The sequence below is a fragment of the Simochromis diagramma genome, unplaced genomic scaffold (genome assembly GCF_900408965.1).
Source record: "Simochromis diagramma unplaced genomic scaffold, fSimDia1.1 OVJJ01000208.1, whole genome shotgun sequence".
NCBI lineage: Eukaryota > Metazoa > Chordata > Actinopteri > Cichliformes > Cichlidae > Simochromis > Simochromis diagramma.
In genome coordinates this window covers 4,030,058-4,045,937 of record NW_024386789.1, presented here as the reverse complement: position 1 = coordinate 4,045,937, position 15,880 = coordinate 4,030,058, and the positions used below count along the sequence as shown (strand labels likewise).

Below are 15,880 nucleotides of genomic sequence, written 5' to 3'. Positions count from 1 at the left end.
TAGAGCCGATTTGGAACAAGTTTTTCATCATATTAATGTTACATGGTTAAACAGATTTCTTGAACATGAGAGAGCGCATTCTTTTTAACTGCTTCGATTGCAATTTTTTCCCCCCTCTTTGAACACAGGGTGAATTTTTACAGTAACACTCCCATCTTACTGATCACAGGACATTCATTCTAATGCTTCTACATTTCTCTTTTTTTAAATCTATCAACATGCAGTGTTTGAACAAGGCTCAGAAGGTGATAGATGCAAACAGAGGACATGGGAAGTATCATGAAATTTGCAACACTGAGGGTTATGTGGAGAAGTAACACAATTGTCTAGAAAAGGAGACAGTGAGACACAATCACGAGCAAAAACAAAAGGTTTTTATTAAAGATTAATCTTAAAGTAAGTGCCAGGCTGCTACTACTAACTAACACAAGAACAAACACAGCAGAGACCGGTCAACAAAGCAATTCACAGATTCTCCTCAGAGAAAGCCTAAGCAGTCACAAACACACACAGATCACATGAAGCAAAGTCAAAAGGCACTTTGGCACTGGCAGTGTCTTCTGCATCAATTTGTGCCAAAGCTAAGTGCTGACAGGACAGCTCCTCAGATTACATTTCCTCCACGGGAAAAAGTGTGGTTTCTAAGACAGGGCAGAGAGAGCACTAAACTAAACTAAACTAAACTAAACTAAACTAAACTAAAACAATACTTTTGCCATATGAAACTAGTACTTTTCTTGCCTAAAAATGAGTACTTTTTAATCTAAATTGAGTACTTAGAGTACTTAGTAGAATATTTTTTATCTAGTTTTTAAACTAACCAAGTACATAACTGGTCTCTTCTGCTTAGAAGTTATGCTCGGTGCCAAGCACTGTGACATCGTCATAGTCTTCATATAATTCATCTCCTCCTCCATCACACTTGGTCATCTCCATGGAGACAGCTGGATTGTTTGTCATCTTCCTGCTCCAGTAGATAGACAGAAGCAGACCAGTAGAAAAGCAGTAAGGACTGAAGACCACTAGATGGCGGAAGAGTCTCAGCACAAATGAACCTGAGTGGGCGCCAGTTAAATTTAAATTAGAGATGTTTTGTGTTGTAGCATTGAGACAGACTATTTATGTTTTGTCAAATTTAATAGCTGTGTCAATGAAATGGCATTTAGGGACAGTATACAGTGCTCTCTTTATGACTTCTAAGCTTTTTGCATATTTGTTAAATGAGGTTTTTCAGATCACACATTTCATATTAGACGAAGATAACTCAAGTAAATTAACTTCTAAAGGGAGCAAAAGCATTATCAAAATACAACGAAGTTAAAAAATGTTGAGGTTTATTTTTAAACTTGAGTGAAATGAAACGATTTGTAATCAAGTCAAAGTTGAAAATACTGTATGTTGTTATGATTACAAGCAGTAACATGGTAATATAGTTACTTTTACTCACCCCTTGGATCAGTTTGGCAGTAAAACACATGCGGTTCAGAACTCCTCACCCCAGACAGTGAAGTTACAGACACCTTATATTTATTGGCAGGTTGGAATCCATCGATTATGATCTCAGTTTCAGGACTAGCTACTGTGTGAGTCTTTCCAGCCACATTCACCTCCGCATTGGTCCACTCGCCCTCTGGAACTGTCCATTTAATAAGAACAGAGTATCCAGCTGCCCAGTACTCACAGTGAGCATTTAGATTAGGAGGAACTGAGTAAAACAAGAAAAAGGTTTTACAGTCACAACTAAAGCAGAAAATATATGACTTACAGTAAGTATAATTAAACTTTTTATACTATAAAACAGAGTCTATGAAAAGTGCATCATTTTAAAATTTGTTCTCAAATAGAAAGATTATTTGCTTTACTTTTAATTCAAAGCAGTACCCTACAGTTTAAAAAGTTTATTATAATTTTTGGGATTTTCATATAAAAACTAAAAATAAAGACCTCAACATTGACACATTAGATATTGAAAGAATTACTCATTTTCTGTTTTAACCTTTTTAATTTCTTGATCTAATTCATCAGAATGAATTCTTCAGTTAGTAATAAAATGATAGTTAGTTAAAGCTCATATATTAATACTGAATCATATTATATAACTGTGTTAACCTGTGGTATGTAGGTATGTTAACAAAATTATTTTTCTGCAATAAACCTTTTTAAGATTAAAAATTGAATGCAAGGGTGAAAACTAAAAATTAAAAATTAAATTAAATAAATTCACAGATAATCTTTCTGTAACCAATATGAGTGAATACTTTAAGATCTTATAAACTACTTTACAGATTAAAAATATGTTCGTCCTTCAAATGGTTTCTGTTGTACTCACAAATTGTTAATTTGTGTTCACACTGCAGGAAAACTCTGGAAGACTTTTCATAGACAAGAGAGATATTATAGGTGGCACCAGGGTAAAGTCCAGTAAATGACACATTTTCACGTCCATCACTGACATGAATGTTAGATCCATTATGGGCGGTTGCGGTCGAGAACAAGCCTTCAATCTTTGCTTTGATTGATGAGTTGGTAACTTTCCAGTCTGCACTGGCACAGTCGATGGCTGAAATAGAGGAGAAAATAGTTATATGCAGGAACCTGCTTCTTTTCAACTCATTGAAAAGAGACAAGAAAAAGTTATAAAAGTCTAACAGAGATAATTTTTTTACCTGTTACAGTGAAATTCGTATAAGGAGTGCTCCTAAGTCCAGCGAACACTGTGGTTAAGCTGAAATCATACTGTGTTCCAGGATGAAGAGATGTCACTACTTTTTTGATTGTATCTGAGGACCTGTCTGACACATCACCATTGATTTGAAGCTCGTATTGCCAGGCTTTATTCATGTTCTCCCACTCTAGAGTTATGCTGTTAGCAAATCGTTCAGTCACACTGACCCAAGGCACCACTGGTGGAACTGAAAAAACACAAACAAAACTCAGAAGTGGAATTTGTTCATCTTTTTCTTTTAAAATTAAATACGGGAGTATAGAGCTAGTTCAGTTATGACAAGCTTTTACATACTTAAGTCTGAGTAGGTGTGTGAGCTAAATGGCTCAGCATCAATGTATGTTTCCAATCAGGTGATCAGATCAGTCAAAATTAAATAAATAAATAGTGTGTACTAATAATATAATAATTAGATAATTATTGTATAAAATATAATAATTAAGCATGCTGCTCGCTAAGAGCACATTATCCATATTTGCTGCTCTATCACAAGCACAAGCCTATCATCAGGGTTAGATGCACACTTCCTTCTTCACAGAGATATGGTTGGTGGGTGGAGCCAGGATGAATAAATGGCACTGCAGGCCAGAAGGAAAATATAGAATATCGACTTGGACTTATATTGTCCATTTAAATATATTATATCAGGAGCTAAAGATGAAATAAAGACAATTTTACAAAGTCTGATTCACAATGTTTCATCCTTAAGTAACCATTTATGTTTCCTAAGCCTTTAGAAAGTATAAAAATTAAATTTCAAATTCTAATGTCCCCTGTCTAATGTTGTAAATGTACATCAGACAAAAATAGGAAAATTTAACAAATGTTTATGTTACGAGAAGCTAGTATATAAGCATGTTCCCCAAAAAAACTGAGAAAATATAGAGAAATTACATCTCTCCATCAGCTAAAGTTTCAAGTACTAATGAGCCGGTCCATCCTGGCTTATCTATCTATGTTAGAGAAAATATATCTTACCAGTGACTGCGATGCAGTTTACTCCACTGCTTCTGACATTTCCAAACACAGTGAAGAGAGTGAAAGTGTATCTGGTTCCACTGGTCAAATCTGACACTCTGTATTCTTCTGTAGAATTATTAATGTTGATCTCTCTTTCATTAAACACAAGTAGATAATTGTCGATGTTGGGGACTGTTTTCCACCCCAGAGTTATGCTGGTCTCATCTTGTCCATTTTTCTTAAATTTGTCAGCATTACGAGGAGCTAGAATAGAAAAATGTACAAACAAGAAACTGTAACATTTTCTGTCAGAAACAGAAACATGGAGCGAGGCTTCAGTTTCAGTATTTTTATCTGTCCTTTTGAAAAATATTAGGTGAGCTACACTCTTCTATTTCTGAGAAACCTTAAACATCATTATAGAGCTCTGCCCTTGTTCATGTTGTAGAGGAGCATCAACTGTGGAACATTTTAAAGGACTATGACTGTTTTAGATGTTTTTAATCTGTTAACCTCCACCAGGTTAGCAGTAAGCAGTCTAGGATTATAGGTCGGGTTAGTATTTGACATATTCAAATTGGAAAATTGAACAAATGTTTATGTTATTATTCTGTAGGATGTATTCTGGGATGTTTTTAACCTTGTTCCACTCCAGTGGTATACTCATCTCATTTTGATGCACCACAGTCACATTATTAACACTTTGTGGAGCTAAAGATAACAGAGGAAAGTGGCTTTGATTAAAAACACACACACAAAAAAACCAACAACTCTCCATCAGCTAAAGTTTCAAGTACTAATGAGCCGGTCCATCCTGGTTTATCTATCTATGTTAGAGAAAATATATCTTACCAGTGACTGCGATGCAGTTTACTCCACTGCTTCTGACATTTCCAAACACAGTGAAGAGAGTGAAAGTGTATCTGGTTCCACTGGTCAAATCTAACACTCTGTATTCTTCTGTAGAATTACTAATGTTGATCTCTCTTTCATTAAACACAAGAATATAATTGTTGATGTTGGGGACTGTTTTCCACTCCAGAGTTATGCTGGTCTCATCTTGGCCATTTTTCTTAAAGTCGTCAGCATTACGAGGAGCTAGAATAGAAAAACGCACAAAGAAGAAACTGTAACAACATTTTCTGGCAGAAACAGAAACATGGAGCGAGGCTTCAGTTTCAGTATTTTTATCAGTCCTATGTCCTACGTTTATGTTATTATTCTGTAGGATGTATTCTGGGTTGTTTTTAACCTTGTCCCACTCCAGTGGTATACTCATCTCATTTTGATGCACCACAGTCACATTATTAACACGTTGTGGAGATAAAGATAACAAAGTGTCTTTGATTAAAAACACACAAAAAAAAACCAACAACTCTCCATCAGCTAAAGTTTCAAGTACTAATGAGCCGGTCCATCCTCGTTTATCTATCTATGTTAGAGAAAATATATCTTACCAGTAACTGCGATGCAGTTTACTCCACTGCTTCTGACATTTCCAAACACAGTGAAGAGAGTGAAAGTGTATCTGGTTCCACTGGTCAAATTTAACACTCTGTATTCTTCTGTAGAATTACTAATGTTGATCTCTCTTTCATTAAACACAAGAATATAATTGTCGATGTTGGGGACTGTTTTCCACTCCAGAGTTATGCTGGTCTCATTTTGTCCAATTTCCTTAAATTCGTCAGCATTACGAGGAGCTAGAATAGAAAAACGCACAAAGAAGAAACTGTAACAGTGTTCCCAATAAAATCTTGTATTTTGTTTATGTTTTAATTAGACTGAACATTTTGTTCAGTGCTCACTAACCTGTCACAGCACTGAATCTGTATCCACTGCTGTTGAGTCCATCAGATGCGGTGAAGAGAGTGAATGTGTAGTTTGCCCCAGCAGTCAGAGAATTGACCACATGTACTATGGGTCCTTCTTCAGTTTTATTAATACCTTCTGTTATATTACCATATTGCAGGATGTATGTTGGGATGTTGTTAACCTTGTTCCAGGTCAGAGTTATACTACTCTCATTTTGTGTCACATTCACTCTGTCAACATTATCTGGAGCTGGAAAAGAAAAGACACACAGTGGTTGTAGTTAAAAAACAAAAAAAGAACAAGAACTGAAGCACTGACTATACTGCTTTCATTCCTTTGTACCACTGTGCCTTTTGTTACATCATCAGGAGCTGTGATGACTTGAGAGTAGCGTTCACCTTTTACCACAATAAAAACCCAGAATGACATTCACTTCAGTTTCACCAACAAAAGTCGAAGTATAGTGTTTCATTCTTACGGGCTTTTGTTGTTGTAGATGAGTAAAACATCCAGTAACAAACAAGTCTTCATGATCACCCACCTGTCACAGCAGCAAAAGAGTATCCAGTGCTGCTGACTCCCTCAAACACAGTGATGAGAGTGAAGTTGTACTTTGTCATAGCAGTCAGAGGAGACACCTCATATATAATGGGTCCCTTTTCAGAAACACTGATATTCTTCTCCATGTCAGTGCTGTTATTATACTGTAGGATGTATTCTGGGATGTTTTTAACCTTTTCCCACTGCAGTGTTATGCTGGTCTCATTTTGATGCACCACAGTCACATTATTAACACGTTGTGGAGCTAAAGATAACAAAGTGTCTTTGATTAAAAACACACAAAAAAAACAACAACTCTCCATCAGCTAAAGTTTCAAGTACTAATGAGCCGGTCCATCCTGGTTTATCTATCTATGTTAGAGAAATTACATCTCACCAGTAACTGCGATGCAGTTTACTCCACTGCTTCTGACATTTCCAAACACAGTGAAGAGAGTGAAATTGTATCTGGTTCCACTGGTCAAATTTAACACTCTGTATTCTTTTTCAGAATTGCTAATGTTGATCTCTCTTTCATTAAATGCAAGAATATAATTGTCGATGTTGGGGACTGTTTTCCACCCCAGAGTTATGCTGGTCTCATTTTGTCCATTTTTCTTAAATTCGTCAGCATTACGAGGAGCTAGAATAGAAAAACGTACAAACAAGAAACTGTAACAACATTTTCTGTCAGAAACAGAAACATGGAGCGAGGCTTCAGTTTCAGTATTTTTATCTGTCCTTTTGAAAAATATTAGGTGAGCTACACTCTTCTATTTCTGAGAAACCTTAAACATCATTATAGAGCTCTGCCCTTGTTCATGTTGTAGAGGAGCATCAACTGTGGAACATTTTAAAGGACTATGACTGTTTTAGATGTTTTTAATCTGTTAACCTCCACCAGGTTAGCAGTAAGCAGTCTAGGATTATAGGTCGGGTTAGTATTTGACATATTCAAATTGGAAAATTGAACAAATGTTTATGTTATTATTCTGTAGGATGTATTCTGGGATGTTTTTAACCTTGTCCCACTCCAGTGGTATACTCATCTCATTTTGATGCACCACAGTCACATTATTAACACTTTGTGGAGCTAAAGATAACAGAGGAAAGTGTCTTTGATTAAAAACACACACACAAAAAAAACCAACAACTCTCCATCAGCTAAAGTTTCAAGTACTAATGAGCCGGTCCATCTGGGCTTATTTATCTACAATACAGAAAATATGTCTTACCACTATCAGTGACTGCGATGCAGTTTACTCCACTGCTTCTGACATTTCCAAACACAGTGAAGAGAGTGAAATTGTATCTGGTTCCACTGGTCAAATTTAACACTCTGTATTCTTCTGTAGAATTACTAATGTTGATCTCTCTTTCATTAAACACAAGAATATAATTGTCGATGTTGGGGACTGTTTTCCACTCCAGAGTTATGCTGGTCTCATTTTGTCCAATTTCCTTAAATTCGTCAGCATTACGAGGAGCTAGAATAGAAAAACGAACAAAGAAGAAACTGTAACAGTGTTCCCAATAAAATCTTGTATTTTGTTTATGTTTTAATTAGACTGAACATTTTGTTCAGTGCTCACTAACCTGTCACAGCACTGAATCTGTATCCACTGCTGTTGAGTCCATCAGGTGCGGTGAAGAGAGTGAATGTGTAGTTTGTTCCAGCAATCAGAGAATTGACCACATGTACTATGGGTCCTTCTTCAGTTTTATTAATACCTTCTGTTATATTACCATATTGCAGGATGTATGTTGGGATGTTGTTAACCTTGTTCCAGGTCAGAGTTATACTACTCTCATTTTGTGTCACATTCACTCTGTCAACATTATCTGGAGCTGGAAAAGAAAAGACACACAGTGGTTGTAGTTAAAAAACAAAAAAAGAACAAGAACTGAAGCACTGACTATACTGCTTTCATTCCTTTGTACCACTGTGCCTTTTGTTACATCATCAGGAGCTGTGATGACTTGAGAGTAGCGTTCACCTTTTACCACAATAAAAACCCAGAATGACATTCACTTCAGTTTCACCAACAAAAGTCGAAGTATAGTGTTTCATTCTTACGGGCTTTTGTTGTTGTAGATGAGTAAAACATCCAGTAACAAACAAGTCTTCATGATCACCCACCTGTCACAGCAGCAAAAGAGTATCCAGTGCTGCTGACTCCCTCAAACACAGTGATGAGAGTGAAGTTGTACTTTGTCATAGCAGTCAGAGGAGACACCTCATATATAATGGGTCCCTTTTCAGAAACACTGATATTCTTCTCCATGTCAGTGCTGTTATTATACTGTAGGATGTATTCTGGGATGTTTTTAACCTTTTCCCACTGCAGTGTTATGCTGGTCTCATTTTGATGCACCACAGTCACATTATTAACACGTTGTGGAGCTAAAGATAACAAAGTGTCTTTGATTAAAAACACACAAAAAAAACAACAACTCTCCATCAGCTAAAGTTTCAAGTACTAATGAGCCGGTCCATCCTGGTTTATCTATCTATGTTAGAGAAATTACATCTCACCAGTAACTGCGATGCAGTTTACTCCACTGCTTCTGACATTTCCAAACACAGTGAAGAGAGTGAAATTGTATCTGGTTCCACTGGTCAAATTTAACACTCTGTATTCTTCTGTAGAATTACTAATGTTGATCTCTCTTTCATTAAACACAAGAATATAATTGTCGATGTTGGGGACTGTTTTCCACTCCAGAGTTATGCTGGTCTCATTTTGTCCAATTTCCTTAAATTCGTCAGCATTACGAGGAGCTAGAATAGAAAAACGAACAAAGAAGAAACTGTAACAGTGTTCCCAATAAAATCTTGTATTTTGTTTATGTTTTAATTAGACTGAACATTTTGTTCAGTGCTCACTAACCTGTCACAGCACTGAATCTGTATCCACTGCTGTTGAGTCCATCAGGTGCGGTGAAGAGAGTGAATGTGTAGTTTGTTCCAGCAATCAGAGAATTGACCACATGTACTATGGGTCCTTCTTCAGTTTTATTAATACCTTCTGTTATATTACCATATTGCAGGATGTATGTTGGGATGTTGTTAACCTTGTTCCAGGTCAGAGTTATACTACTCTCATTTTGTGTCACATTCACTCTGTCAACATTATCTGGAGCTGGAAAAGAAAAGACACACAGTGGTTGTAGTTAAAAAACAAAAAAAGAACAAGAACTGAAGCACTGACTATACTGCTTTCATTCCTTTGTACCACTGTGCCTTTTGTTACATCATCAGGAGCTGTGATGACTTGAGAGTAGCGTTCACCTTTTACCACAATAAAAACCCAGAATGACATTCACTTCAGTTTCACCAACAAAAGTCGAAGTATAGTGTTTCATTCTTACGGGCTTTTGTTGTTGTAGATGAGTAAAACATCCAGTAACACACAAGTCTTCATGATCACCCACCTGTCACAGCAGCAAAAGAGTATCCAGTGCTGCTGACTCCCTCAAACACAGTGATGAGAGTGAAGTTGTACTTTGTCATAGCAGTCAGAGGAGACACCTCATATATAATGGGTCCCTTTTCAGAAACACTGATATTCTTCTCCATGTCAGTGCTGTTATTATACTGTAGGATGTATTCTGGGATGTTTTTAACCTTTTCCCACTGCAGTGTTATGCTGGTCTCATTTTGATGCACCACAGTCACATTATTAACACGTTGTGGAGCTAAAGATAACAAAGTGTCTTTGATTAAAAACACACAAAAAAAACAACAACTCTCCATCAGCTAAAGTTTCAAGTACTAATGAGCCGGTCCATCCTGGTTTATCTATCTATGTTAGAGAAATTACATCTCACCAGTAACTGCGATGCAGTTTACTCCACTGCTTCTGACATTTCCAAACACAGTGAAGAGAGTGAAATTGTATCTGGTTCCACTGGTCAAATTTAACACTCTGTATTCTTCTGTAGAATTACTAATGTTGATCTCTCTTTCATTAAACACAAGAATATAATTGTCGATGTTGGGGACTGTTTTCCACTCCAGAGTTATGCTGGTCTCATTTTGTCCAATTTCCTTAAATTCGTCAGCATTACGAGGAGCTAGAATAGAAAAACGAACAAAGAAGAAACTGTAACAGTGTTCCCAATAAAATCTTGTATTTTGTTTATGTTTTAATTAGACTGAACATTTTGTTCAGTGCTCACTAACCTGTCACAGCACTGAATCTGTATCCACTGCTGTTGAGTCCATCAGGTGCGGTGAAGAGAGTGAATGTGTAGTTTGTTCCAGCAATCAGAGAATTGACCACATGTACTATGGGTCCTTCTTCAGTTTTATTAATACCTTCTGTTATATTACCATATTGCAGGATGTATGTTGGGATGTTGTTAACCTTGTTCCAGGTCAGAGTTATACTACTCTCATTTTGTGTCACATTCACTCTGTCAACATTATCTGGAGCTGGAAAAGAAAAGACACACAGTGGTTGTAGTTAAAAAACAAAAAAAGAACAAGAACTGAAGCACTGACTATACTGCTTTCACTCCTTTGTACCACTGTGCCTTTTGTTACATCATCAGGAGCTGTGATGACTTGAGAGTAGCGTTCACCTTTTACCACAATAAAAACCCAGAATGACATTCACTTCAGTTTCACCAACAAAAGTCGAAGTATAGTGTTTCATTCTTACGGGCTTTTGTTGTTGTAGATGAGTAAAACATCCAGTAACACACAAGTCTTCATGATCACCCACCTGTCACAGCAGCAAAAGAGTATCCAGTGCTGCTGACTCCCTCAAACACAGTGATGAGAGTGAAGTTGTACTTTGTCATAGCAGTCAGAGGAGACACCTCATATATAATGGGTCCCTTTTCAGAAACACTGATATTCTTCTCCATGTCAGTGCTGTTATTATACTGTAGGATGTATTCTGGGATGTTTTTAACCTTTTCCCACTGCAGTGTTATGCTGGTCTCATTTTGATGCACCACAGTCACATTATTAACACGTTGTGGAGCTAAAGATAACAAAGTGTCTTTGATTAAAAACACACAAAAAAAACAACAACTCTCCATCAGCTAAAGTTTCAAGTACTAATGAGCCGGTCCATCCTGGTTTATCTATCTATGTTAGAGAAAATATATCTTACCAGTGACTGCGATGCAGTTTACTCCACTGCTTCTGACATTTCCAAACACAGTGAAGAGAGTGAAATTGTATCTGGTTCCACTGGTCAAATCTGACACTCTGTATTCTTCTGTAGAATTACTAATGTTGATCTCTCTTTCATTAAATAAAAGAATATAACTGTCACTGTTGGAGACTGTTTTCCATTGCAGCTTTATACTGGTCTCATTTTGACCAACGGCCTTAAATTCATCAGCATTACGAGGAGCTAGAATAGAAAAACACACAAAGAAGAAACTGTAACAGTGTTCCCAACAACATCTTGTATTTTGTTTATGTTTTAATTAGACTGAACATTTTGTTCAGTGCTCACTAACCTGTCACAGCACTGAATCTGTATCCACTGCTGTTGAGTCCATCAGATATGGTGAAGAGAGTGAATGTGTAGTTTGTCCCAGCAATCAGAGACCTGACCACATGTACTATGGGTCCTTCTTCAGTTTTATTAATACCTTCTGTTATATTACCATATTGCAGGATGTATGTTGGGATGTTGTTAACCTTGTTCCAGGTCAGAGTTATACTGTTCTCATTTTGTGTGGTCACATCCACTCTGGCAACATTATCTGGAGCTGAAAAAGAAAAGAGGACACACAGTGGTTGTAGTCACAAAAAAAGTTTAAAAAAGAACAAGAACTGAAGCACTGACTATACTGCTTCCACTCCTTTGTACCACTGTGCCTTTTGTTACATCGTCAGGAGCTGTGATGAGTTGAGAGTGGTGTTCACCTTTTACCACAATAAAAACCCCAGAATGACATTCACTTCAGTTTCACCAACAAAAGTCGAAGTATAGTGTTTCATTCTTACGGGCTTTTGCTGTTGTAGATGTAGATGTAGTTGTTTGTTCTGTTGAAGTCTGTGGAGTGGGATTTGTTTGAGCCAGTGGAGTAAATGTTTGTGTTGTTTTTGCTGTACTTCGCTGTCCTGCTGTCACTGTCGTCGTCACTGTTGATGTGATTGTTGTAGTGGAGTCAGTTGTGCCCTAAAAGCAGAAAAAGAGTGAAAACTATAGAATTTAAAATCTGTGAAAAAAAATCACCATTGAATACCCAGTTAACACGAGGCTGTGGCAGTCTCACAGAGCGATGTTTGCTGCTTTTAATTTCACATCTACATTATATCATAAACATTATGTGAACAGTAATACTTCGAGATATTCTCTGAGCATTCTGCTTTATAAGAACAAAATCTTTCACTAAAAATAAAAAAAATGATGTGCAGGAAACAATTAAGTCAGTGTCAAATTATTTTAGCATTTTGTGTGTCAGCTTCTACAACTAGCAACATCTACTGTATAACATAAAAATCACAGAGCTGGCAAAAAATCTATTAATTAAGTGTTTGCTTTTACTAAAAATGCAAATCATATGTATTATTATATTGTATATTATAGCTACAGTTAATCATTGTTCTATAAAATATCTAACACATTTCTCCTCGGACACACTCTTTAAAATTCCACATCTGATTTGATTAAATCATGAACACTGCACCATGTAAGTGTTTAAGATATTGTTGAATTTTCTTCTTTCGTGCTCTTTTTGTTCTCAGAGGAAACAGATCGGTGTCGCAAAGAAGGAATAAATTCATGTTTCAAAATCTGGAAAAGTCCAGAATTTTCATGCCGTTTAACAAGATTTTGTTGTTCCTGTATTTCTGTACAAACCAGTATTTCACAAAACATAACTATAGTGTTTCAAATACATAATGAAACATGTCGTGCATTTAGGCTTCACTGTGGTTTTGACTGCACTGTTTCCTTTTGTCGAGGGTAACCTACACTGAGCTTCACTATCTTATCCCCATCAAAGTGAATGGTAAAAAACACTTACCCAAAGTAGACTCAGGAAGACACAGAGCAACAAGTGGTCTGAGATAAGAGATAAAAGCTTCATCGTCTTCAGGACTCCTAACTGGCACACATACTACACATTCACCTCTGTTGGTATTTTGACAAAAACACAAATGATTTCTCAGCACCTGGGTGGTTACTGTCCAACACAGACTGTAATTCTTAACTATGCTCCTCTTGTAACCATATTAGCAAGTGGTGAAGTAAATAGCTGCTTCTCCTTTAGGGCCTTGCATAAATACAGAGACCTTTGCCCCGCCCATTTCTTCATTATTAACTGTCTGCTGCTTGTCAAGGGTACATTAATCAAGTTGTCTGTTTTATGTGTTTATTAAAGGTAATCACTTTACATTTTCTGTAACTGCTAGTTCATGCTGATTGTGTATTTAGATATAAATAAAAATGGGTTTTTATTGGGTGTTATTTTACATATTCTTTGATTTAGTGTTATTCATGTCATAGTCTTGTTCCTCAGTTATTCTTTGTAGTTTCTAGAATTTAGGTTGTGTTTCTGTGCCTCTCCCCTGTGTTCTTTCTTTCATACCTAGTCGTCCTCGGTCCCAGTGTCAAGTCCACATTTCAGTCTGTGTCTCATGTTTTCTGTTTTATTTTGATAGTTCCTTGTCTGGTGTTTAGCATGTTCAGTTCTGAACATGAACATGTTACACACCAGCAGTATATGTTTGTTGTCATGAGCAGTGTTGGGTAAGTTACTTTAAATTAGTAACTCAGTTACATTACTAGTTACTTCTATCAAAAGTAACTCAGTTACTTCAAGTTACTCGTTACTTTCAGAGTAACTAGTTACTAGGGAAAGTAACTTTGGTTTTACTCAGAATTCTCTTGTTAATGTGTTGCTTCCGTAACTGGATACCCAGCAAGATTGCCAGTCTTCTAGCTTGCTTACTTGCCACAAGTGCACTGTGCCACCTACCAATAGAAAGGAAAAAATAATGTGCATATTTCCACGAGAGAAATCCCACGCCTGATTCTATCCTAGCCTGCTTTTTACATCCAACACAAAAACTGCAGTCGTGGTGCTTTCGATTGTACTCAGAACTCGGAAATTCTGCCTTCTGAATAGGAAGATGTAGGTAACACCAGACTGCAGATGAGCTGCATACAGGGCTGGACTGGGACAAAAAAATCGTCCCGGGCATTTTGACTAGAGACTGGCCCACCATTATAGGAAAAATCATAAAGCCTTTGAATGAAAATAAACACTGTTGTGACAGTGATGTACACAGTTTTGATGGTATATATGTATCAATCTATCAATTGTTTGTTGTAAGACTCAGATAATTATTTTTTTTTAAAAGTGAGACATTTTAAATGAGAATAAGAAAGTATTTCCTTGTGCCCCCCTTTCCCTTTTAATTCCCTACATGGACCCCTGGCAACACTTTGCTAGATCCGCCCCTGCCGCCCCTGCACAGTTACCAGCTGTCAGCTGCTTAGAAAAGGATCCTGGTGTTATTTGTCTCTCAGAAATAGTTCATAACTTCCCTTCAACTCATTCATGTCACCTAAAAGGTAAACCCGTTCCTCCATCACAGCTCTGATGATTCAGTAAGGACATCTCCTGGTTTCATCTTCATGTTTCCCTCTCACCACATATTCAAACCGATATTATGACCAGCAGCTTTACAGCTGTGACTCCAGCCAACATCAGCTGATACTAGAAATTAATATTAAATAAATTCTAACAACAGCTGATCAAGCTTAAAAGTGCTGCTGTTGTTTATCGCGACATCCGCTGGTTTCCTCTTTCTGGCGCAAAGTGGGTGATAAATAAACAAGAGAGAAAAGCCGATCAGCTGATCATTGATCAGTTTCATGATTGAAGTAGAAACAGGAGAGGGGGGAGAGAATGAAAGGAGAAGAGGCAGCTGACAGCGTAAAGACGCAGAAAAACTCCAGCTTTGTGTCTTTTTCCATTGTAGCTGAAGTCCAGGACAAAATGTTCCTTTTCACCTCAATAAGAAACGCGTAATATTTTCTCTGAATACGAGACGATTCCATTTTTTACGGGACGGTTGGCAACTCTAATAATTAACCGTATGAACAAAATAAAGTTCAACATCAGTAACATAGCACCCACCCAGCTGTAAACTCCGTCATGCTAGCTAGCACGCAGTACCAAAAAGTCAGCACAACGAAAATAAACTCCACCTAAACTTGGTTCATATCTGACCCAGATGGACTGCAGGTTATAACTTCTTACCTGAAGTTCAGTTCACCTGACACTCGGACCAGCGCCGCTTCGGGTCTCTCCTCTTGCCTCCCTTTTCCTTCATCCACCTGCTGGCCTCCACCACTTGCTAATGTTATTGAATCTGTGGAAGCTCCGCGATAGCCACCACACGAAGTAACGAATAACGAGCCTATCTAAATCCCAGTAACGAGTAACGCGTTCCTGGTTTTGGCATAATAACTAGTTACCGTGCTCGTTACCACAATAATAACGTAGTTACTGTAACACGTTACTTAATAACGCGTTAGTCCCAACACTGCTCATGAGTTTGTTTTGGAGTTTGTTTCTACAGCAGTGAAGCTGCCTCCTTTGTTGCGTTTGGGTCCCCATCCTGCCTGCTACAGCACTGGACATGACACAAACAGACATTATGCATTATTTTGATGCCATTGCCATTATATTATATATTTGGATCACATTTGTTATGCAGAGAGGTGTGGAATGGAAAACAGCAGACATCACTCTGACTTGATGGAACAGAGTTTATTGGCCAGTCTTTTACACCCACACACAGAAACTTCCAAAATGGCAACCTATCCATTTCTTCTTCTTCTTTTAAATTTTATT

The 15,880-nt window shown here is 37.3% G+C and overlaps 1 protein-coding gene across 1 annotated transcript; it reads right to left on the bottom strand.

The window, feature by feature from the left end:
- Positions 1 to 302: 302 nt before the first annotated feature.
- On the bottom strand, positions 303 to 13,389 carry LOC120728537 (tenascin-X-like). The gene is made up of 23 exons (XM_040023524.1): positions 13,040 to 13,389; positions 12,015 to 12,189; positions 11,522 to 11,776; positions 11,167 to 11,412; positions 10,771 to 11,034; positions 10,227 to 10,478; positions 9,872 to 10,117; positions 9,476 to 9,739; positions 8,932 to 9,183; positions 8,577 to 8,822; positions 8,181 to 8,444; positions 7,637 to 7,888; positions 7,282 to 7,527; positions 6,438 to 6,683; positions 6,042 to 6,305; positions 5,498 to 5,749; positions 5,143 to 5,388; positions 4,538 to 4,783; positions 3,704 to 3,949; positions 2,667 to 2,912; positions 2,330 to 2,560; positions 1,448 to 1,705; positions 303 to 1,055 (listed from the first exon to the last, which is right to left on the bottom strand). Exons 1-23 carry the CDS (start codon positions 13,100 to 13,102, stop codon positions 847 to 849), a joined length of 5,469 nt encoding a protein of 1,822 aa, XP_039879458.1. The 5' UTR covers positions 13,103 to 13,389; the 3' UTR covers positions 303 to 846.
- Between the last annotated feature and the right edge of the window lie 2,491 nt (positions 13,390 to 15,880).

Bases quoted from the DNA above. Each gene is read 5' to 3' on its own strand.
- LOC120728537 (XM_040023524.1), bottom strand. From the start codon at position 13,102: ATGAAGCTTTTATCTCTTATCTCAGACCACTTGTTGCTCTGTGTCTTC. The intron at 11,035-11,166 runs GTAAGATATATT...TGTTATCTTTAG, and splicing joins AAACTGCATCGCAGTCACTG to CTCCACAACGTGTTAATAAT. The intron at 10,118-10,226 runs GTTAGTGAGCAC...TTTCTATTCTAG, and splicing joins CAGATTCAGTGCTGTGACAG to CTCCTCGTAATGCTGACGAA.